Source organism: Myotis nattereri, assembly GCF_964212035.1.
Source record: "Myotis nattereri genome assembly, chromosome: 11".
NCBI lineage: Eukaryota > Metazoa > Chordata > Mammalia > Chiroptera > Vespertilionidae > Myotis > Myotis nattereri.
Window position 1 is genome coordinate 77,891,802 of NC_138086.1, and position 25,653 is coordinate 77,917,454.

Below are 25,653 nucleotides of genomic sequence, written 5' to 3' on the forward strand. Positions count from 1 at the left end.
GGTTGCTTAGGTTCCTTTCCACTAACCATCTTTATTTTTTTTTTCTTTTATTGTTATTGTTTATTTTAATCTTTATTGTTGAAACTGACCATCTTTAAATGTTGGTGTAACTATTATAAATAATTATTGGTGGGACTTCAAAACTTCGTGAACAAACATCTTATGAATGTTTTATTCTTAGGCTTGAAATGTAATATTTCTGAACAGTGATGAAATATGCATGGCTTTCATGGGCTAAAACTCAAAGATATCACAATATATTAAGTATTCAGTAGGTATCTGAAAAATGTTTACTTGGGTAGAATTTTTTCATTTATTTTTAATCAAACATATTATTCAGGTTTATTTTTAATAATTAAGCATATTATTCAGGTTATTTCCATTTTTTAACTACTTGGTTTATCAGTATCTGAGAGGCCTGTTAGTCTTTCACTATGTGCTCTTGTAGCGCCTTGTGCAATCTTCTTTGTACCATGTTTAAATTAAATGGTATATTACAGGTTTCTCCCAGCCAGTGTGTATATGGGTACGTGTATGGGGGGGAGGGGTTGTGTAGGGAGATTCTTTTCCTAGCTGTATGATTTCTTGCTTTGGTCATTCATTAATTATTGCATTTTTACTTTTATGTTTTATTTCACTAAAGCAGCCATATACAATCCAGTGTTTTGTTTATGCCTAACTTTGACCTCTAGGAATACATTATTGTTAAAAATGAAGGCTATTGCCCAGCTGGTGTGGCTCAGTGATGAGTAGCGTCCTATGAACTGCGAGGTTATGGTTTGATTCCCAGTCAGAGAACTGGGATAAAATATGCATGGCTTTTGGGTCTCAGGCTCGATCCCCAGTAGGGGGCATTCAGGAGTTAGCCCATAATGATTCTCTCTCATCATTGATATTTCTATCCCTCCTTCTCCCTTCCTCTCTTTGAAATCAATAAAAACAGCATTTTTTTTTTCTAAATGGAGGCTGTGGTATCAGGAACATTACTTTGTAAAATTATAAAACTAAAAAGATTCCTTGGAAACATGGGTCTAATTTGATAAGAAAATGAGGACAAAGAATTTACTCTAATAGGGAGTCTTTATAGTATATTTTCTAATGTCACATTTTTGTCCCACCAAGAAGTACTTGGATATAGCAAGTTTGATTATAGCATTGGTTGAATATTACAGTCGATAACATGCAGAGTTTAACAGATTCCTCCTCCTCCCTGTTTCTTTTAGGTGAATCTGGATTGGGAAAGTCAACGTTAATCAACTCATTATTCCTCACAGATCTGTATTCTCCAGAGTATCCAGGTCCTTCCCATAGAATAAAAAAGACTGTACAGGTATGCGTATTAGTTTTGTTAATTGATGACAAGCTGGAATAATGTTAACACACAAAATCATGTACTATAACTTTTCTTATGCTTCCCTAGAGGTAGCTTTCAGAGTTGGCCTCAGCCAATGTAAAGTGGTAGACATGTTGCTAAGAAAGAAGTACAGCCAATTAGAGGGATTATCTTGACTAAAACCCAAATTTGTCCTGAAGACCCTAATAGAAATTACACTGTGATAATTATAGGAGTAACTAATACTCCTAGAGTTGTGCTGAATAGTAAGGTAGCTACTTGCCTTATGTGGCTATTTAAGTTTGAATGAGTTAAAGTAAATAAAATTAAAAATGTAACTTCTCAGTTGCAATAGTCACATCTCAAGTATTCACTAGCCATATGTGGCCAATGGCTACTATTTGGGCAGTGAATATATATGTTACCATTGCAGAAAGTTCTCTTGGACAGTGATGTAGAGAAAACATGACTCTGAAAAGCCATTGTTATTTAAATACAGTGTTCTGTGTTCATTGGTAACATAATACCACATAGTAGTTGAATGGCAGTAGCAATTCATTAAGGCTTCCAAGCTATGTGTGGTCTAATTTAGTACTTTTCAAATTGGCTTGTCTATTCAGATCACTTGGTAAAATTTAATTTCTGTTCTCTTAGGTCTGAGGTGGACTGAGATTCTGCATTTCTAACAAAATCCTAGGTGATGGCAGTGGTACTGGCCCATAGACCATATTGCATATATAGACTCTAGATCTGTCTGCACTGTCCAGTACAATAGCATTTGCCACATGTGGCTGTTGAGCTCTTAAAATATGGGTAGTCCAACTCGAGATGTTATGCAAGTATAAAATATACCTCTTATTTTGGAGACTTAGTATGTAAAAGAGAGTGTAAAATGTCTAATAGTTTTTCTTGTATTGATTGCATTTTGCAATGACAATATTTTGATTATATTGGGTTAAATAAAATACATTAATCTATTACTTTTTAAAGTGGCTACTGAAAAATTCAAAGTTACTTTTGGAGTTTACATTACATTATTGTTCGGCAGCAGTGCTCTAAACTAGCGGTCGACAACCTTTCGGATCTCATGGACACCAGTGGTCCACGGACCACCGGTTGGTGACTGCTGCTCTAAACTATTGATTGAAAAAGTTGTTGGTGGAGTGATGCAGCCCATAAGCAGAGAGGAGGGGCATGGAGCAGACTTTACTTATTAGTGGTGCAGGAGCTGGATTTGGAGGATTGGCAGAAATTATCTCAGAGCACAAGATGGAAGGACAGTCTGGAAATTTGGGACAGGAACATGTATATCAAACTGTAAGATGCAGTGTAGAAATTGGATCCCTAAGACATAATTCTGTGACATAAATGTTTTTTTCTTCTTTTTAAAGCTTTGCTGCTGGGAATCTTTTTTTTATCCCTCATAGAGTTTGAGATTTCAAATTACCTGCAAAAGTGTGTTCTAAAAACTTGATATTACATTGCTTATTGTAATCAGTATTGGATATTTTAACCCTAAGCAAAAAGTTAAACTTTTAACTTTCTTAATGTAGGTATTTAAATTCAGGATCAGTAAATGAAGTACATAGAAATGTTAAAGGAACCCCAGTGTAGATTCCTAGGTTTGGGCATATCCATATATATAAAAGCCAAAGGGACTAAACGACTGGTTGCTATGATGCACACTGACCACCAGGGGACAGATGCTCAGCGCACAGGATCGGGCTCCCTCCTGTCTGGATCGGGCCTGTGGGTATCCAGCCGAAACCCGCTATCCGACATCCGCTGAGGGGTCCTGGATTGCCAGAGGGCACAGGCCAGGCTGAGGGACCCCACCGGTGCATGAATCTGGGCACCGGGCCACTAGTTTAGTATAAAATATCTGTTAGCCCTAGCTGGCTTGGTTCAGTGGATAGAGTATCTGCCTGTGGGTTCAGTTCCAGTCAGGGGCACATGGCCGGGTTGTGGGCTCGATACCCAGTCGTGGGAGTGCAGGAAGCAGTCAAACAATGATTCTCATCATTGATGTTTCTGTCTCTCTCTCCCTCTCCCTTCCTCTCTGAAATCAATAAAAACATATTTTAAAAAAATATCTCTTAAATCTTAATTTCTTGTACCTACCGAGGTGATTAGTGCTAGTGAGGTTTTCTAAATCCTCTTAGTAATTTTAGCACCTAACAAAATGCCAGGCCTGCATTAGTACTTAAACTCACATAATGAGTCATTAGCATCTTACAAGTAGTGTACCAAGTACTTCAGATACATTAACTTACTTAATTCTTATAAGGACTTTATGAAGTAGGTGGTATTATGATCTCCATTTCACAAATGTGGACATTGAGACACAGAGATGCTGATATGCCTGAGATCATGTAGAGTGACAGAACTAGGCTACAAATAGAAGCAGTCTGGTTTAGTCAGTATTCTGTCAGCCTATGCTATCTCTCTATTGTAGATAATAAAGAACTAGTTTAATTAACTTAATAAATGGATTAGCTTTTCTTTACATCTACCCCTTTTTAAATAAAGTTTGGTCCAATAAATTATCAGTTTTCTTTTGGCTTATTTTACCTTTTCCTTTAAAAATATGACATAGGGAGATATTTTCCCAATTAGGCAATTTAAAATGAAGACTAAATGATTTGATCAGTGAAGTTATTTCTTCCTCATAGTTTTGTAATATAAAAGTAGTTTAAGTAACATGAAAATGCCTCTCTAGGCCATGAGGCTGCTCTCTGGTGCTGTGCTAGCTAGTAGGGATACTTGAAGTGGGGTTTTTGTCATTGTACACACATGGTGTTTGCTGTTGCTTATTAGGTTTGAATTTGCAAGATGGACTCAGGAGGGTATTGACTTTCATTTAAGTACTGGGCTTGAAATTCCAATAAACTGCTGGGTGGATGATGGAAGCCAGTTAACTCATGAAAGTTTTGTACCTTACCATGTTTTAAAAAAATATCTCTAGCTCTCTTGATTCCCTGTGCAGTGATTTTTACTAGTGTCTAAACAGGTGAGAATATCATCCCATGCAATCTCAGGAATTCAACACTCAGAAATCTAGTTTTACATACTCTGCAATGAAGTATTTGTTCAAACAATGAGAGATTGTTTGTAATGTAGTTATAACAGTGCTTATTCTGTAATGGTTCACATAGTGCAAAAAAGTATATTAAATAGGATTTGTATACAATTGTCATCAGTGATTCCCACATTGTGAGACTGAATATTTTTTCCTTTTATTATATCTTCTTAATTTTATACAGTAAGCATGCTTTTATCATTATTTTTTTTTTAACACCTTTCAGAAAGGAAAAAGTAGCACCAAAAGATAAAAAGTAGCTATGGTGGGGGTTGGGGGCAGGGTAAAATTTATACTAAGTCAGTTCAACAAAACCTTCCTCTAATATTCCTTATGCCAAAAATAAATTTGCCAAACAAATCAACAGATTTATTAAAAACATCTATAGCCAGCCCTGGCCGGTTTGGCTCAGTGGATAGAGCGTCGGCCTGCGGACTAAAAGGTCCCAGGTTCAATTCCGGTCAAGGGCATATACCTTGTTTGCGGGCACATCCCCAGTAGGGGGTGTGCAGGAGGCAGCTGATCGATGCTTCTCTCTCATCGATGTTCCTAACTCTCTATCCCTTTCCCTTCCTCTCTGTAAAAAATCAATAAAATATATTTTAAAAAAAACAAACATCTATAGCCATACGGTACTGTTGACCCTAAACCAGCTGCTCTTCCTGCAGATTCTTCCATCTCACTACATGCAACTCTACCTTCCCAGTTGCTCAGACCAAAAATCTTGTAGCCATCCTTAATTCCTTTCTTCATTCTACTTCCACATGCAGTCCATCACAGCATATCCAGAACCCTACCACCTTTTTCCACTTCCCTAGTACCACTCATATCCACAGTTCCATCTTCTCTTTTTCTGGATTATTGCAGTAGCCCCCCTTCAACCTGTTTCCTACACTTATTTTCACTTTTGGCTTATTCTGCCTGTAATACTAAAAAATTCTCCTACTCTCTGCCCCTGGCTCCAAATGTGTTAGCTCTATGATGGTCGGGACTTCATTTTTTTCACTGTTATAAGCTCAGTTCCTAGACTGTGTCTGTCATATGTTAGCATCCAGTATTTATTGAGTGATTGAACAAATGATTTAAGAAATTTATAAGAGTAAGTTTAATTGGGATATTTTTAAACTTGAGGATATTTGAAGTTTTGTTAATTTTTGTTTTTTGGTCTGTGATGTCCTGTAAATCCTTGTTATAGATTAAATGAAATAGTTTTAATTTTGAGGATCTTTATTAGTTTTATTATTTTCATCTTGTCTCAAACAACATTTTTAAAAATTTAATTTTTAATTATTGTGTACCTTATATACTAAAGGGCACAAATTTAAGCATAGAGCTTGATGAATTTTTGTGTGTATTTTTATATCCAGGTAACTACCACTCTGATTAATATATACATTTCTAGCACCCCAAAAGGCTTCCTTGTGCTGTTCTCACTCAGTATTACAACTGAACCCTAAATAGCAACTTTTTTACTTTCCTCTCTGTAGATGTTCTTGTTCATTTAAATATACTCTTTGTGTCTCATTTCTTTCACTGGAGATTATATCTGTGGTATTTATTCATGTTGCATAGCAGTTTTTTCATTGCTATATAATATTCCATTATAGCAGTGGTTCTCAACCTTCCTAATGCCGTGACCTTTTAATACAGTTCCTCATGTTGTGGTGACCCCCAATTTCATTGTTGCAAATTGAACATAATTAAATCATAGTGATTACAAAAACAGTATGTAATTATATATGTGTTTTCCGATGGTCTTAGGCGACCCCTGTGAAAGGGTCATTCGACCCCCAAAGGGGTTGCAACCCACAGGTTGAGAACCGCTGCATTATAGGACTACTAGAGGCCCGCTGCATGAAAATTCATGTACTGGAGGGGGCGGTCCCTCAGCCTGGCCTGCCCCCTCTCACAGTCCGGGAGCCCTCAGGGCCAGGAGATGACGCCCCATCACACCTCTGCTGCTGCCAAGCCTCGGCCGGCCCTGGTTACCTGAGCCTCAGGCGGCCCTGGGTGGCTGCGGGCCTGCCATCCGAGGCTTGCCTGCGCCTCGGACTGGCCCTGGGCAACTAGGCAGCTGCCATCTGAGGTTTGCCTGCGCTTAGAGCCAGCCCTGGGTGGCTGAGGGGACTGGGGGTCTCCAGAGGCAGGCACCTGCCACCCTGGCGGGGCTGAGGGGACTGGGTACTACCATCTTGTAGCTGTGGGTGCCGCCATCTTTGAGGGCATGGCAGTCAATTAGCATATTCCCTTCTTATTGGCTGTGGCGCCACCATTTTTGAGGGTGGGGAAATCAATTAGCATATTCCCTCTTTATTAGATAGGATTATAATAATCCATGTGGGAATATATTCTTTCTATTGTAGATGAGCATTTGGATTTTTTGTTTTTGACTAATATGAATATTCTTACACATATCTTTTGGTGAACATAGGCACTCATTTTTCTTGTGAACATTGTGTGTGTGTGTGTGTGTATGTGTGTGTGTAAATGTATTTCATTGTTTCACTTTTTACATTTTATTTCTTGCAGGATTGAACATGTCTTTTATACTCATTAAGTGTTCAGATATCATTAAAGTGCTTTGACCATCTTAATATGACTGTTCTTTCCTTCCTTGATCTGAAGGAGTTCCTTACCTAGATAATAGTCCCATACATTTCAGAAGTTACAGATAACTTCTCTCAGGCTAGCATCTGTTAAAGACATTGGGAGAAGTTCTCAATTTATTTTGTTAGAATTCTTTTTGCATTGGCCCATCTCCAATAATCCATTCTAAACTCACTTGACCTTTCTTTAAAGTAACGCTTCAAAAGTATCCTCTTTTGCCCTGGGTAGGTTGCTCAGTTAGTTAGAGCATCATCTCTATATGCCAAGGTTCTGGGTTTGATCCCTGTTCAGGGCATGTACAAGAATCAACCAATGGTGCATAAATAAGCAGAACAACAAGTCAATGTTTCTTTCCCTCCCTTCTTTTCTTCCTCTCTCCCTCCCACCTCTCAAAATCAATCAATAAACTTTTTTTTAAAAAGTGCCATCCTTTATTGTGAATATTTTTTAGTATCTCTAGTAAGATTTTTAAGAAAAAGGCCTGTGTACCACTGTTAAGTCTCCTCCATTTTCCCACAAGTAAGACCTACAGCCTCTGAGAATTGGATTGATCCAGACTTAGAATCCCAGAGAAGTCCTCTTTCCTGACTATTGCATGGAGGTATTCCTTGGTATACTGACACAAGTTGTAGATCATCCACACTTCCCCCACCCCCCTGCCTCTTACCCGGGGAAGAACATGACATATGCCAAGTCATTCAGCATAGTTAGAGAATAGAATGTCATTTTCTTTTGCAGTTGACTGGCTCTTCACCAAGCCCAGTAATCTCTCAGATGATCTGCTTTTGGAAGCTCATAAATTCTCTCAGCAGAGAGTGCTCAGAGAATTATATCCCAGCCCAGACATATTAGACCATAAGAAACATACAATCCTAAATTTCCAAAGGCAAACTCTGCAATTTCCCTGACCTGATGGCTTTCTGAAACACTTTCAACTGTCCCAAAAAGGAGGAGGAGGAAAGAAAAATCCTGTGATGTAGCTAAATAGGGAGTGAAATTTTAATAAACCACAATTTCACCCTAGCCGGTTTGGCTTAGTGGATAGAGCATCGGTCTGCAGACCAAATGGTCCCAGGTTCAATTCCAATTGAGGGCACGTACCTTGGTTGCACACTCCTCTCTGGCCTGGGCCCTGTTTGGGGCTTGTGCAGGAGGCAACCAATCAGTTTGTTTCTCTTACAACGATGTTTCTCTCTTTCCCTCTCTCTTCCACTCTCCCTAAAAATCAATGGAAAAATATCCTTGGGTGAGGATTAACGAAATAAATAAATATATAAGTGAAATATATTAAACAAAAAAAAAAGAAAGAAAATTCTAACCCTTTTCTTAAAATTTAATCCAGTTAATTAAGTAACACTTTATTTACCATAGCAAATCATTCTTAAACATTAGGTTAGAAAAATTTAGTGTATTTAACAGTCTTTTGAAAATGAAAGAAATGAAGCGTATAAACATGGAAGGTTTGACTTTTTCTTCAGATTGAAAAACAACAATATTAGAAAACAGTGCCTTGGATTTCTGGAATCTAGGAATCCAAAAGAGGTCTCAATAAATTAATTATACATAAACAATATAAGGGCTTTAGTTTTATTTTCCAGAGAGAAACAGAGTTGAAAATGCCCCTGATTCATTCCTTCAGTATCAAATTATGCGTTTAATCTTAGAGAACTCTTGAGTGATGCCATAAAAAATGCTGATGTGACCTGCTTAAGTAAAGTGCATGGGAAAGTGGCCATTTGGAATACATTTGTTAAGAAAAGTTTGAAATTCCTGGACTTGCACTGATTTGTTTTCCATGGATCCCATGGGGATACTTGCAGAATCAGATGATAGGATACAGTTGGATGCTGTGAAGGGCACTCGTTTACAGTGATGTTTTCTGGATTTCTTCCATATGTTGCTGTCGACTCTGTATTTGACCATGTATGGATACACAGAATTTCATAGGCCAATGGAGAAAAGAAGCTTTATAAACACTCTTTAAAGTATGTAAAATACAGATCTTTATTTTTCGTATGTCAATAAACACGTTGTGCTGATTTTTTAAAATAAAGACAAGGAGACAAAGACCTTAAAATTTATTCTATTAGGATGTGTGAATAATGTACAATTTATTACTGAAGGTTTAGTAATAAGGCAATCAAATGGTTTGAAGTAAAATTGGAAGATGATTCATATAGAACAATTGTATTTTTGCATCAGTTTCTAATACATAGTACTATGGATATTTCTGCTTCAATAACAGTTTCCATTAATGAGTGACCTGTTTTTATGAAGGAGGTGGAGGCTGTGTGGCCTGAAACAGTGTTCTCCCAAGTGGATACTGGAGATGACCAAAAAATATTAGAATATATATATATAATATATTTTTATTGATTTCAGAGAGGAAGAGAGGGGGAGAGAGAAAAACATCAATAATGAGAGAGAATCTTTGATTGACTGCCTCCTGCACACCCCCTACTGGGGTTTGAGCGCACAATCATGGCATGTGTCCTGACCAGGAATCTTAACTGTGACCTTCTGATTCATAGGTCAATGCTCAACCACTGAGCCACACGGGCTGGGCTAAGACCCTTATACTTTGATGTTTACTTTTTTCTATAGAAAAATTCTTATTAATATTTAATGTTCAGATTGCCAATTATATATACTTGAATTGAAAATATATTTGGGATGTGAGAGTTTACATCAGGATCAGAGCTGTCTGAAGACCATTGGTCTGAAAGATAAGACCTTTGCCTCTTGTCTAAAATAGTAGAAGCTCCTCCATGGACTTGCATGTCCAAATTTAGGAACTGTTTTCAGTTTTAACAGAATTCTTTTTTGATAATACTCTTTTTAACAAAATAACTTTTGATTTCTGTAGACCTGCATTGTCCAATTCCATAGTCACTAAGCCACATGTGGCTATTTAAAATAATTCAAATTGAATGAAATTAAACATTCTGTTTCTCAGTTACACATTGTACGGTCTAAGTAGCCACTTGGGCAAGCAGCCACTGTAGTGGACAGTGCCAGTATATAGAACATTGCAATTATCTCAGAAAGTTTTCTTGGGTAGTGCTGCTCTAGACTGTCTTGCTCAGTAATCTCAGTTTCATCTCCTCAGTCCCTTCATGCATCAGCTAGCATCTGTAAGAAATGCCTAAGGAGAATGGAAAGACATTATCGGTTCTGTAAAGGAGCACCAAATTTCTTTTACCAGAAATTAGTCAGTTTTCCTTTCCAAACTCTGTTAATCACATAAATAGTTGCAGTTGCTTTGCACCTGTTCATGATTACATTTTCCCCTAAGTCTGGTGGCACATAATCTGGATTGTATAATGGCACTTACCACTCAAAGTTTTAATATAATTCTTGCCTCTTATGTTAGCCTTTAGGCATACCTAGAGTCTCTAGTTTTAATAAGCACTAGATGTAAATGTACAATGAGTGGGGGAATTAGTATTCTTTTCTTCACTTTATCTAGCAGCAGCATATGCCCAGGGTGAATGATTTATATGTTCTGATTGTTTAAATCCAATACTCTTTTCAATAGGTTTTTACAAATTCTACAGAGAATGGAATATTTCAATTAGAGTTAGTAGGGTTTTACTTTACCAGAATATATATTTTTTAACTGCTGGAACTTTTGTTGATTGCTTTGGCCTAAATATGCAATATCCCTTTAGAAAAGAAAACTGGATCTTAGCCATAACATAAACACAAGTGTAAATAATTACATGCTGAGAAAGATTTGGGAATGGTAATAAGTTTACTCAAGAACGGTAATTGGTTTGGACCAAAGTAGATGGAGAACATTTATTGTGTTAGATTAAATGTACTTGTCTGCCTAATCACAGTTGATCTCTTAATTATTGAATCATTCGAACACAGTATTTGTATTAATGGATGTGCATTGAGGTCATATAAGTATTATATGGCTTTAGTGATTATTACCATTTATCAGTTCCTTCTTTATACCAACTATTAGTCATAAACCCAGTATTTACATTGTACTTTTCTTTCAAGTAACCAGGACTTTTTATGTCCACGATAGTGAAAATGTGGGGGTGGGTAGATTTAGTTTGCAAAAAGCTTCTTGATTAGTTTTGATTAATGCTAATCTTCCTACAGCTTACCTTGTAGGAAACCACAGGTGTAATGTTGTGGTATTAATATCTGCACCAATTACTCTTACAGGTGGAACAATCCAAAGTTTTAATCAAAGAAGGTGGGGTTCAGTTGCTGCTCACAATAGTTGACACCCCAGGATTTGGAGATGCAGTGGATAATAGTAATTGGTAAGAAGCATTTGTCATCACTGCTTTCCATTATGTTTGGGGTTCGGGGTATTTTTAAACTCTTTCTCCTTAACATTTTAAAATTTCCCATCTTAGCAGAGGCCACTAAACTGTTCATACACCAACTTGCCACTTAATGTTGCTTAATTTCTTTGAGCTGACTTTCTTTTCTATAAAGTGGATATAATATTTATCCTAGAATTATTTTGAAGACAAATTTAAAACATGTATACAAGAATTCTGGTAAGAAATTTAAAACTTTTCATTTTCTACTATAATTTTATATATTTGTATACAGTATTTTTTATCACATTCTAATTTAAACCTGACTTTAGATCTTCAGTTTTCCATACATCATAAATGAAGAAAACATCCATGACACATTAGTTGGAGGTTTTAATTTTTTTTAGTTCCATCTTTTGTTTTGTTTTTGAAGTAAATTTCTCTCAACTTTAAAATACGCAAATAAATTTATCATGAGGTTTCTATATTATATATAAATGTACAAATTTCTTTGGATATAATTTCTCATACTGTAAATTGCCTTAGCATTGATATACTTATCGATACAAATATGGTAATAATTTAGTTATGTTTTGACTTAAATATTCTTTTATTCAGAAAATTTAGAAATAATCAAGATTTAGTCAACATAATTTATACACTGTTTTTATTTAAGTCAGTATATGTAGAACAGTTTGAGACATACTGGTTAGACTGGTTTTGCCTATTTAAAAATATAGATTATTGCCCTTTAATAGTCATCATTTGTATATTTAAATGTAGAATTGCCACTTAATTATTTTATCTTCATTCTGTAGCTGGCAGCCTGTTATTGACTACATTGATAGTAAATTTGAGGACTACCTAAATGCAGAATCTCGAGTGAACAGACGTCAGATGCCTGATAGCAGGGTGCAGTGTTGTTTATACTTCATTGCTCCTTCAGGACATGGGTCAGTACCTTGATGCTTCTGATAACCTTTTGTTGTTGTTTATTACTCAATTTTCAGTTCACATTTTAGTATTCTTTGTATGTGTACATTTCACTATACCGGTTGTAAAGTCCCAAATTCCATGTAAAAATGGCTTATACAATTTTTTTTCAGTCCTAGATAAGCTAGAAATGATTTTTACTTTGTAGTTTCTCATGCATACTTTTTTAAACTTGCTTTCATAGAGAGGAACAGTGTTTTAATCATAGTTATATATTTCAATGTGGCTAATTTGGCTTTCTTTTTTACTACTGTGCCACTAATTGAACTACCCAATAAGGAGAAACAACCATAGCAGTTAGCTTAGATTATATTCTAAGAAACTCCAAAGATGTTATTTAAAATAGATCTGAGAGAGAAGGTTACAGAAAGACAGAAGTACCAAAGTCCTCACGTACCATTTCTTTGGTCACAAAATTTATTTGGCTTATTTCACCTGAGCCATCACAGCCACATTGTTTAAGTATCATGGCATCAGTACTGAACTTCTACTTATACCGAGTTAAGAACTAAGTATCTAGACATTCATCTGGTTTGATTGTTTTTTTTTGTGTGTGTGTGGTTTTTTGTTGTTGTGGTGGTGGTTAATCCTGGGTTAATCCTTACCCAAGGATATGTTTTTTCTATTGATTTTTAGGGAGAGTGGAAGAGAGAGGGAAAGACAGAGAGAAACATTGATATGAGAGAAGCACATTGATTGGTTGCCTCCTGCACGAGCCCTGACCAGGGCCTGGGCTGGGGAGGAGCATGCAACCAAGGTACATGCCCTTGACGGGAATTGAACCCCGAACCCTCTGTTTGACCCTCAGGCGAATGCTCTAACTACTGAGCCAAACTGGCTAGGGCTGGTGTGATTGTTCTCTTTGCCAGCCTGCACTCTCTTTTTTGTTGTTTTTATTTCCTCTGCCATTTTGAGTAGATATATGTGTAATTGGTAACTGCAGATGTTTATAATTACTCTTTAATCTTTTTCTGGGTAAATGATTCAATGGTAGGTAATTGCTTTTAATCTGGATAAATGACGCAGCATAACTCAGTCACTTGATCTTAGGAACCCCACCATCTCTCCACGAAAAGGAACTAGACTCTTATATACTATCAGACTGGGTAGTCCAACACCCACGTTGCAGTAGTGTACACCAGTTCCTTCATAAGAGTACCTTTCTCTTCTGTTTCCTGCTTCTTTCTCCACCTTTGCCCATTATCACTGTTTTGGTTTCACTTTATTACCACATAAAGCCTTAATTATGTAATTTACCATTTTTTGCAGTCAGATTGTAGTGGTACAAATATTTCTTTTATTTCAAATATTTGTCTACTATGAAGAAAGCACAAAAATTATCTCAAAAGGCTCAAAAAAGTAACATTGCCTAGCCAGTGTGGCTCAGTGGTTGAGCATCAACCTTATGAACCAGGTCACAGTTCATTTCCTGGTCAGGGCACATGCCTGGGTTATGGGCTGGATCCCTAGTGTGGGGCTTGCAGGAGGCAGCCCATCAATGATTCTCTCTCATCATTTATGTTTCTGTCTCTCCCTCTCCCTCCCTCTCCAAAATCAATTTTTTAAAAAAGTAATCTCAGAAATACAACACAAACTCTATGGCCTTTTATGATTTCTTGTTAGCTGCTCCCTGAATTTACACATTTTTAATCATTCTAGTTTAACTTGTAAGGGTTTTTATGTGTTGTTTTTTTTTTCCTGGAGACGGACAGAGTAAAATCTTAATCTGAGGTTGAATCAATAGAAATTGGTCAGTTTGTATTGAGTTTTATTATTTTAGGTCAGTGGTTCTCAACCTGTGGGTCGCGACCCCTTTAGCGGTTGAACAACCCTTTCACGGGGGTCGCCTAAGACCATCCTGCATATCAGATATTTACATTATGATTCATAACAGTAGCAACATTACAGTTATGAAGTAGCAATGAAAATAATTTTATGATTTGGTCACATCATGAGGAACTGTATTTAAAGGGCCAGAAGGTTGAGAACCAGTTTTAGGTCTTTTGGGCTCTCTCCAAGATTTTGTAATTCTCATGAAATCACATTTCTTCTGTTTCCCAGGGGGAAATATACTTCTTAAAATTGCATGGGAAATAGGATTTTTTTAAGCAAAAATTTTTTGATATAATTCAAATGATGTGTAGTGGCTTTGGGCCATTCATTGTCACAGGAATGGGAGTTCAAAATGTATATTTCTGATGTATAAAATGTGTTTTTGAATAGTTTCTCAGCTTAACTATTTTTGGAAATGGAACAAAGTTTTGTCCATTCATATGTGCTACTTAGTATGCATTAAGTGAAAGAATATGACACTAAATTTTATGTAGAGAGTTGTCAATCCCCTGCTCACTGCAGGCTGAAGTTCTAGGCAGTCTGATACATGAATAAGGGCCTGTCTTATATGAGTAGTCCCTAGATTTCCTTTTTTCCTGGAGTAATTATGAGTTGTTCCAGCAATGTATTTTCAGTGCCCTCTCCCCACCCCCAACCTCACCCCAGCGTTAATTTTTTATTTCAGCTATTGTTGCTTCTTTTTCTTTGTTCAGTGGTAGATAATTGCTATTATAACCACCAGTATCCCAGCACTTCTTTAGAGAGTATGTCTGTCAACTAAGTAAAGTAGTTCCAATGTATTTAAATTAGCATTTGGGGGTGTGAAGAATCTGCTTTTCCAAACTTAAAATTCAGTTATATTAAATATTGTGTATTTCAGACTTAAACCATTGGATATTGAGTTTATGAAGCGTTTGCATGAAAAAGTGAACATCATCCCACTTATTGCCAAAGCAGACACACTCACACCAGAGGAGTGCCAACAGTTTAAAAAACAGGTAGGCTGAATGCGCTTAACTCCTGGCTTTCTCATACCATTCACGTAATTTGTAGTTTTTCACATTTTCAGTCTAATGTGTTCCAGTGTATTTCTCTTGCTGCTTTTCCATATGGTTGTTTGTGCTGTATTACAAGTAACTCTTGAAAATAATCCTCTGCCTTAGTTTTCTCCTGAAAGCTCTTCTCTGTTATCGTGGTGCCTTTATCCTTTGTTGCTTAAGGCTATTTTAGATGTTTCTGTATAGCTTTCAATAGCATCCCCACACACTTTAGAATTATTTTCATGAATTTCCAAGAATATTACTTTTTGAAAGAACATGATTATGTTTTCCCCCTCATTTTGTCATGGTGCTTTCCCAATAAAACAGTCAAATTTCTTCTGTAATGGGTGTATTTATTTCAGTGCCTTGATAGCACTGTTTGTCATTTTATTCAGAAAAAAATTTTTGGAATACAGTGGTACCTGATTTCTTTAATTTTTAATTTTCTATAAAAGTTGAACACTTTTTAAGTCAGTTTATTTTTTCCTTGTTGTATTTGGTTTTGTACGTATATTTTATGAAATGTAGGGTCAATTTCTGGAATTACTCTTCTATTCCAGTAGCTATTTTTTAATTTTAGGCCAATGTTCTGTCTTTTAAATTGCAGCTGTTTTGTATAATATTTTAAAATAGATTTTAGAGTTAATTATATCTTATTTTCCTTATAGTTCTCTTTGTAACAAGAAACCTTATTTTTTCACCTTTTTCAATATAAATTTGAGGATATCTTAAACCTGTTAAAAAACAAAAACCTGCTGAATTTTGCTTGTTAAAGCTATTTAGATTTTGAGACTGTTTTAATACATTTTTACTATATTTGGCATTTCTATCACTCTCATTTTTACTTTATAATGTGCTATTTCTAAATTAAAATACTAATCATATACGTTTCTTCCCTTTGTCTCGATTTTAATGTATCTTGATTTGGAATGTGCTATTTCTAAGTTCAAATACTAATCATATACATTTCTTCCCCTCTGTCTTGATTTTAATGTATCTTGATTTGGAACAGTAGTACTAAGAACTTAAAAAAGATGAGCAAGCAATGATCTCTTCTTCCAAATCAGTTGCATTGTAGTGGTTGTACAATTTTTTTTTCATATGCTTAAAAATAATAGTTCTTAACCCAGTGTGCCTGTCAAGCTCATCTGGAGAACTTTTTCAAAATGAGTTATTGGCTTGTATCTCTACCAGTTGGTTCAATAGATTAAGGTGGGGCTTTAGCTTCGGTATTTTTGAAGATGTTTATTCAGGTCCTTTAAATACACAACCTCTGCTCTTAGAGCCAGCTTTTAGTGTTTCTTTTTTTCTTCTAGTCATGCATTTGACACATTATTATTTAGTTCATGTTTTTTTCTATGTAGATACATAACCTCAATTGTAAAACGTGTGGTTCTGTTTTTGTGTGTGTGTTGTTTTTTTCCCAGTGGCAATTTTATTTCCTCTTAGTATAGTAACCATCTAACACATTTTGTTTAGGATCCTTTTACTGCTGCTGGGGACCCTTGGCAGTGAGAATAGCACTGAAATACCAGTACAGGTAGGGAGCTAGCTAGTTCTAGGTATGTTAGTGGTTTGTTGTGAATTTGAATAGGGCCAGTAGTTGAACAATATTTGGATATCTATGTTTTGTTTAGAATTTAAAATAATTTTGGACAAGATAATTTAATTTGAAGTGGGTTATTTCTGATGTTATTAAGTTATCTTTCTCTTTTTTGCATTCTCCTCATTAATACCTTCGCTTCATTATTTCCAGAGCATATTTTCTCCTTGTGCTTGCCCAATCTTGTATCTGTTGTTCCTTGGTTTGTGTTTATGCACATTTACATGCAAGGATATGTTCTGATGGTGTAGAATTGTTTCTACTGAAGCCAATACTGTATTTAGTTTTACTTACCTTAGCCAAAGTCTTCTAAAAATTTTAGGTGAGTTTAAGCATTGTTGATTCAGCCGAATAAAACAGTTGGAGAGAGCTTTATCTAGAGAAAGAATCTCAGTCATCCTATATAATAAAAGCCTAATATGCAAATCGACCGAACAGCGGAATGACCAGTGGAACGACTGGTTGCTGTGACATGCACTGACCACCAGGGGGCAGATGCTCATGCAGGAGCTGCCCCCAGCCCACAGGCCCAGGTCAGCCAAGGTGGGTGCCAGTGGGGGCCCCCCCAATCACCCCACTGGTCTCCCCACAGATAGGCCTTGATCGCCGGCCAGGCCTAGGGCCCCTACCCATGCACGAATTTCATGCAGTGGGCCTCTAGTTGTAAATAAATGCCCTACAGCCAATATAGTAGAAATCAACTAGAGAAAGCCATTTCTGGAATCTCACCTCATGTTTAGACTCTTCTGGAATTATAACCACATTACTTTAACACTTCTGAACTAATTGGATTTCAGCAGTGGTAAAGACCAGCATAGTACTTTGTTTTTAGATGAGTTTTTACATTATTGAAAAACAGTCAAGGACCTAAAGCTGAGGGCTCATAGGAATTTAAGATGAGTATAATAAAAATAAAGTTAATGTACTCATTATGAGTGGTGCTTTTTTGCTAATTTCCTCTTCCATTTTAGATAATGAAAGAAATCCAAGAACATAAAATTAAAATATATGAATTTCCAGAGACAGATGATGAAGAAGAAAATAAGCTTGTTAAAAAGATAAAGGTAGGCTCATTCCCATACATATATTAAAATGTTTTGGGGCCTTAAAAAACACTATAATATCCACAACAATATCAGTTGGGAGATTATTCATTGTTGACTTCAACTTTGCTATTAACTCTGTTTGATGACTATTATATGTAATAAGGCATTGTGTGGAATAGAGGGATGAATAATATAATTCCAGTCTTCATATGGTTTTCAATTAACTGGTTTCATAAGATTTCCCTCCTCAAAACCAGGTAATGAGAAGTGAGAGGATTTGTTTTTAAGCACTGTTATGCTCAATCTTTGTTTTAACAGCCAGACAAATATGTTCGCTTTTGTTCTTTTATAAAAACTAACCAAAAATCTATACCAACATAATTTTTTGTATTTTTAATTTATAGTGGTTTCCTAAGTACCCTGGACCTAAAAAGGTTTTTATAAATGGCATTATGTAAGCACATAATTATCTTGGAATAATGAAATACTTTACCAATAAAGAATTTCTGAGTTTTTATAAAAATAGCCATATATTTTATATATTCTTATATACTCTGGGAGCTACAAGAAATTTGAAAGACTATTCTGATCTGGCCTGGATGAATGCAGATGTGGGCCCCAGATTTGGACTTCCAGATGTATAGTCTAGCGAGTGTAATGTTTCCTGCTTCCAGGGCTGTTAGGGTCGCTTTGTGATCAGGTAGGCGGGCTAGTCACAAGCCTCATTTTTCCCCTCAATTTGCCAATATATTTTTTACCCTTTTTAGTTTTTCAATATGGGACAGCTTCTTTTTGGAATGATTTTTTTTACAAATAATTTGATCAGTACCTGCTTTAGTACCTGCTTTAGTATTCTAAAATTTTTAGAGAAAATATGTTATTCATTGTTTACATTGCTAAGAATACCATGATATGGCAGTTTACTAAATAGTAATTGAATGCCCTATGAAAGTGAATATAGAAACTATCAAGGTAATTTTTTTACCAATCTGTTCTTGAGTAATATAACTTTTATTCTTGACCTGTGAGGACTACAGAGATGTATTTGAACAAGAATACTTTGTTTTATAGGACCGTTTACCTCTTGCTGTGGTAGGTAGTAATACTATCATTGAAGTTAATGGCAAAAGGGTCAGAGGAAGGCAGTATCCTTGGGGTGTTGCTGAAGGTAAGGTTTTCTTTAGTGAATGACTTTCTGTAAGAGCTCAAAAAAGTGATAAAAATTTGTATTTATAGTAAGTAATATAATATGATCACTGTATTGATATATTTTAGATTGTCAGAGTTAGTTGTGAATTGTTTTATTTAGTCTCATTTTCTCAAACATTCCAGTTTCTCAGATCTTGTGTCCTCCTAAGTCAGGCAGATATGTGTTAAACCCTAACACATACTCAGAAGTCACTTGTCAGTGCGCCACCCTCCCACCTCTGCCCCATCATTAGGTCTATTCTGTTTTGTTGTTTGAACACATGAGAACAGTGCAGGGTTCTTTACCTGGGATCCAAACGTTGCCTCTGAGGAATTTAATACCCTTTCTGAAATTGAAAACAGTTTGGGGGAAAAGGCCTCTCTCACTTTTATCTGAGTCTCAGTTGGGTCTAAGATCTTCAAAAATGAGTGAGAACAACTTTCATAAGCCCAGTGAGAGCATCCACAGCCTCCGTTCCTCAGACAGAAGCTCCCTCTTTAGGCATCTTCTCTTCAGCGGGGATCGTTACCAAGAGATCCTCTACTCATTTTGTAAAGAGTTTTAAACATCAATAAAATCTTAGCTATAGTATCAACTCTCAGAAGTCCACTGGCAAAAAGATGCATTTCCCTAAGTTTGTATTTATTATTACTAGTTTAACCTAATAGAAAGATTTAAGTCTTCTGTTTTACAGTAACTTGGAACAAAGATTGAGTCATGATTATTATTTTTTTAAATATATATTTTACTGATTTTTTTACAGAGAGGAAGAGAGAGGGATAGAGAGTTAAAAACATCGATGAGAGAGAAACATCGATCAGCTGCCTCCTGCACACCCCCTACTGGGGATGTGCCCACAACCAAGGTACATGCCCTTGACTGGAATCGAACCTGGGACCTTTCAGTCCGCAGACCGACACTCTATCCACTGAGCCAAACCAGTTAGGGCGAGTCATGATTATTTTATCTACTTGTTACTACTATGAAAAATTCTGAAATTTTTAGGGTATTGTTCCAAGTTACTGTCCTATCAGTGGCTCCCCCCACCAATGAACTATACTCGTTGCCAGCCCTTAACCCAGATGACCTGCAGTTGCTAAGCAGAGGCTTTAGAGCTTTGTACAACCCTTGAAATCTGCGGTGAAGAATTTACTTGATATCTCTAGTTTTAGTGGTTTCTCCCCACTAAATATGTCCCTGTAAGTTATAAGGGGGTTTCTAAAGACATCCCTCTTTTACTCTCCCACCACTAAACTTTTAAAATGCATTTTATCATGGAGTAAACGTATTCTCTACCAATAAAGGAAAAGATATGATCTCCCTTTTCAACTTCACAAAAGTTCCTCTGAAGAGCTCATTTTGTTAGATGTATATATTTGATCACTGAAGATTAAACCACAGTAAAGCAGTATTACACTGTGCTTGCCAGGCATGCCCTTAGGTTAAGTACTGTGTTACCGTGTTAACCCTGAATGATAGCACTTTCACAGGTCCTGCCCAGGCAGTGGGGCCAGGATTTGGTAGCTGGTGATGAAAGAAAACCCTTGAGTGCATCTTTTTCCTGGGACTGTGCCAGTGGTAGCTGTCACTCAATGGCACAGAGGAAAACAAATCCTTAGTGAAAAATTTATCTAAGTTATTTTGCATATTCTTTTATTGTTGTTACCCCCACTTTTCTGTGAGATTTTCTTTGAAAAGCTTGCAGTTAATGGAAATGATACATGTGGTCTATTTCTTTTATAGTTGAAAATGGTGAACATTGTGATTTCACAATTCTAAGAAATATGTTGATAAGGTAAGTGTATGTAATGATGAAAACAAGCTTTTTCTTTCCCTAAATAAAGTTAGACTTGGGCAGATTTGTTTTGCCTTCCATAAATGTAGCTAGTTTAAACCAGTGTCTCATTCTAGCACTAAAGTAAGTAGTGCATGGAGACAACTTGGATTATTTCACCAGGATTTTAAAGTCATTCACAAAAATACAAAATAAGCTGTGTGGCTAGGTATGTATAGGAAAAAAGTCTATGATTGTATTTTCAGTTGAGGTTTTAACACTGAAAGGGGTATGGAAAGTTGAAAAAAAAACTTTTGCTTTTTTTTTTTTTATGCGAAAAGCTTGGGAAAAGTGGAAGGGAAGGCTAGGTTTTGAAGGCATGTTTCTTGTAAAAGGGAGCTTATAGTTGAAGAGGTTATATGGTGTCACCTATAAGATACACTGGTGCCAAAAATTGAGTGACAGCCAAGGAGAGACTATAATGAGATAGGGTGCCTTGATTCAAAGGCTGAGAAGAGAGCTCCCACAGCAGTGGAACTCTATGTTTGGAAAATCAGTGACAAGTTAGCATGAGCTATTTATTCTCAACCACTGGCTTTGCTTGGAATAAGCTGCCTGGCTTTACTGAAGTGGAGAGGGATAGAGCTTTAGGTGTAACTATGGTGGCCAGAGAGAGGATAAAGTAATCAAAGAGCAGAGTATAAAGAGAAAGGAGACATGGAAAACCCAGACTTAGAGCCAGGGGCAGTAAACTCTCAGAGAACTGCGTAGGAATGTCAGATAGTAGGAATTAAATCAGTAATTTAACATCACATTCTAGTCACAAAGGGGGGATTGATAGTAAATGTTTCATGGATATTGGGAAGAATAAAAACGGAGTACACCTTTGTCTGTCTCCCAGAAGGGAGTTTTGGTAAAGTGGTGGAGTGGTGAGGAAGGGAGGATCGAATGATACAGAGACCTCCACACCACACACATCCAAGAAACTGCATTTGTGGAAGGAAATCATGCAGCAGCTCAGGGTGTCTTTAGCATTTCGAATCATTAAGGAATGATGACATTGCCTGATGTATTGTGCAGTTTATTTTACATGTATTGATTTTATATATTATGGAAATGCTACAAGCAAACATTCATTTAGCCAAGATACCACATTCATTGGGCAGTTTGAATAAACAAATTTAAATTCCCCACTTTAAATTCATCTTGATATGTGATCTAAAGTGTCCCTGTGAGTTTATTACCTTAGTAAAAATTCATGTTAATACTGCTAAAGAAAAGGAATTCTTTCAGGTTTTATGAGCGTCTGTAGAAGCTAATCTGCTTTCCTTTCTCTAGTAAAATACATACAGCAGATCCTTGAATAATGTCATTTTGTTCAATGCTGTTTTGTTATGATGTTGAGAAGCCATAGGAACTTAACTCTTATTTATATTGTTTAGCCTGGAAAGTTGCAGAACTTACCAATGATGTTAAGGGAGGACTTACTGTAGTGTAAAAGTAAATACTCTTATGTGGAAATGTCATCTTTAGTAAGTGCTTTGAGGGGATTTATGGCTCTTAAATTCTCATTTGGAACCTAAATTTCCATTGGTGTCAAGGTAGTGCATGTATCTTGCTCTGCTTTTTAATAAAAGCAAACTCTTGATCTGTTACTTACTTATGACAGAACACATATGCAGGACTTGAAAGATGTCACTAATAATGTACACTATGAGAACTACCGGAGCAGAAAATTGGCAGCTGTGACTTATAATGGAGTTGACAATAACAAGAATAAAGGGCAGCTTACTAAGTAAGTACACATCAGAAAAGGTATTATGTCGTATATAATTATATTGTTTTCTTTTCATCAAGTATCTCCTGGCTACTCAATGGAAAACTGGGATGTTACTTATGCACAACAGCAGAATTTTATGTTAAACTTTGTTTTGGCAGTTTTATATTTTCCTATTCAATTGTTGAAGGAAGTGTTGTTACCTTGTTTTTAAGAGAAAGAACCTTTCATTCTCTTGGTCATTTGCCATTTTTATAATCTGTGTACCACACAGTTAATAGATCCACAATTAGAAATTAAACAACTCCTTTAGAAAATACTTCCTTTTTTTCTTTTAAAGGAAAGAGAAAAGTTACTATTAAGATCTCTTAATCCATAATGCTTGTAAGATAAGCATCTAATTGTCTCTTTAAAAAGACTTCACATAGAGCTTCTACCTTTTATTATGTCTTTTTTAAATAAGACTTTTTGATAGCGGAGTTTTCACTAACAGATTATGTAGAAACAAGGGACAGAACCAAACTAAAAGAATACTTAGATGACTCTGGTCTTGGTTACCTTCTCTGCTTTCTCTGTTCCTGTTGTGTATTTACACGGAGTAAATTGGCTGGGTTTGGATTTCTTGGAGCAGTGTGAGTGACTACCCAGTGTGTAGCTTCACCTACTTAGTGCAGATATCAGGCTGCATGGTTTTGTGATGGGATGGGGAAAGAGGTGTGTGAAGACATGGTGAGTTAACCCGGGTAGTTCTTGGTAACAATGTCTGTGCCCTTTTTTTAAAAAAAAATGGAATTGCTGAAGATCATAAGTATTATCAAGACTATTTTAACTATAGTATGTACATTTGTAGCCAGGTGTTATCTACCATTCAAGGATAATCTGAAGGATCATCTGTATAAATAATGAGAAAGGCAGGTTTTCAAAGTAGCCATTACTGTGTTTTATAGTGTCCAGCATCCCTCATAATAGAACAAAAAGAAAATGTTCCTTTTTTCTTTTTTAGTTATGTCTCCACATGGCCTTTACATTCCAGAAGAAAGCACACAAAGCAGTTCTCTTTTAAAACCTGTGTTTATTTTCTTCCATATTTTCTTAATGATATTTGGGTCATAGTCCCTAATTTCTTATTTAACTTTGAATTTCTTCTTATGTTATTAGCATGCTTCTTTGAGAAACTTTAGTGATCAATTTCTAGGTTTTCTGGTTTCAAGGATCTTGTGAGTGTGATTTTTAAAAAGGTAAATTTCTGGGTTCAATCATTTAGCAAGTGATTCTGTTTCGGTAGATGGGGGATGGGCCTGAGTTTATATTTTTAACTAGAGGCCTGTTGCACGAAAAGATTCGTGCAATAGGCCTTCCCTTCCCCCTGGCTGCCGGCACCGGTTTTCCTCCGGCACCTGGGACCCAGGCCTTCGCTCCGGCAGGAGCCGCCTTCAAGTCTTCGCTGCTCCGACCAGAGCCACCCTCAAGCCTTCGCCGCTCTGGCCGGCCAGAGCCGCCTTCAGTCTTCGCTCTGCCGCTTCGTGCCTACGTATGCAAATTAACCGCCATCTTTGTTGGCAGTTAAGTTGCATATCTCGCTGGTTAGCTGATGGGAGGTGTAGCGAAGGTACAGTCAATTACCATGCTTGTCTATTATTAGTTTTTAATAAGCAGCCTGAGTGATTCTGATATAGGTGATTAGTAATTCATGCTTTGCAAAACATTAACTTCTAGGAAAAATTGATTTGGTTAACATTTTTAACAATTTTTAAATACTTAAAATATTTGAGGTAAGGTTCAGCACATGAGAAAAGGCAAGACTTATTTGTTATAGCAAAGTTACCAACTTTATCACAAAAAATGTAAGGATTGTTAATAATTATTGTTAGTAAATGTTAATAAAATCCTATCCATTTTATTTTAATATATCCTTTAAAAGGCCATTCAATTATTTAAGTTTGTTTCATTGAATTTTTCAATTACAGTTCACATTCAACATTATATTAGTTTCAGGTATATAGCATAATAATTTTGAGAATCATGTAACTTATGAAGTGATCCAATCCTATTTTTATTTTTTAATACATTTTTATTGATTTCAGAGAATCGGAAGAAGAGAGAGAAAGAGAGAGAGAGACACATCAGTGATGAGAGAGAAACATTGATCAGCTACCTCCTCCATACCCCACAGTGGGGATCGAGCCCACAACTCAGGCCTGTGCCTGGCACGTAATTTAACCTTGACCTCCTGGTTCATAGGTTGACACTCAACCACTGAGCCACGCCTGCTGGGCTCCTAATTTCTTTTAAATGCACTTCACTAGCTTAAACGTTTTATAACTGTTTAAAGAAAAACATAGGTAAATCCACTTATAATTTTATATGTTAATGTGCTGTCTATGTATTTTTCATTAAATGTATGCGCTTAATGTTTAATTTTCTTCTTTTAAACATTTGTTCATGTCCTAAAAATAAGGAATTGTTTGTTTCCATATTTCAAATACAAGGCTTTTAAAGTAGTACTGGGATATGTTTTTTTGTTAGTTGCAGGTAAGGTGTAATTCAGAGAAAAATAGTAAAACTTACAACAGTGTTGTTAAAAATTCTTCTGCATATACAGGATTCCGGTGTGGATTACTTGAGTTAAATTATACCCCAGGTGAAAACATTAAAAGTAGAATTCTATTGGAAATGTATTTCTTCCGACTGGAGAATGGCTGACATTAGAATAGATATTGATCTGCTATGTTAAGTTAGGTTTTTACTGCTTTATTGAATAATGCATACTGAATCTTACAGAAGTCACTTGGAAGTTTTATCCATTGGCTTGAAAATGTTAGCAGTTTATAAAACATTCAAGTTGACTTAAAAAAAAAGTCAATAAGCTAATTTTTTAAAAGTTAGATATTAGGTAGTAAATTAAATTGATTCATCTTATATTTAATTTTCTGAAACAGTTTTGGGAGGACTGTAGAATTTATGGAATCATGGATTAAAAATAAAAATATTTGGCTTGTATGTCTGAAATGTGTTTTTCTGTTATGTTAATGGTCCTAGCCAGTGGTCAGCAAACTGCGGCTCAGCAAACCACGGCTCGCAAGCCACATGTGG

At 36.1% G+C, this 25,653-nt stretch overlaps 1 protein-coding gene across 1 annotated transcript in view; it reads left to right on the forward strand.

Annotated features, from left to right (window-relative positions):
• The window catches only part of SEPTIN7 (septin 7), a gene marked incomplete at its 5' end in the record, with an annotated part of 56,974 nt that overhangs the window by 23,182 nt on the left and 8,139 nt on the right, over positions 1-25,653 (forward strand). Inside the window, 8 exon segments of the mRNA XM_081102544.1 lie at positions 1,224-1,330; positions 11,202-11,302; positions 12,124-12,258; positions 15,012-15,129; positions 17,746-17,838; positions 18,892-18,988; positions 20,753-20,804; positions 22,453-22,578. Of these exon segments, the coding sequence (XP_080958670.1) occupies positions 1,224-1,330; positions 11,202-11,302; positions 12,124-12,258; positions 15,012-15,129; positions 17,746-17,838; positions 18,892-18,988; positions 20,753-20,804; positions 22,453-22,578 (829 nt within the window).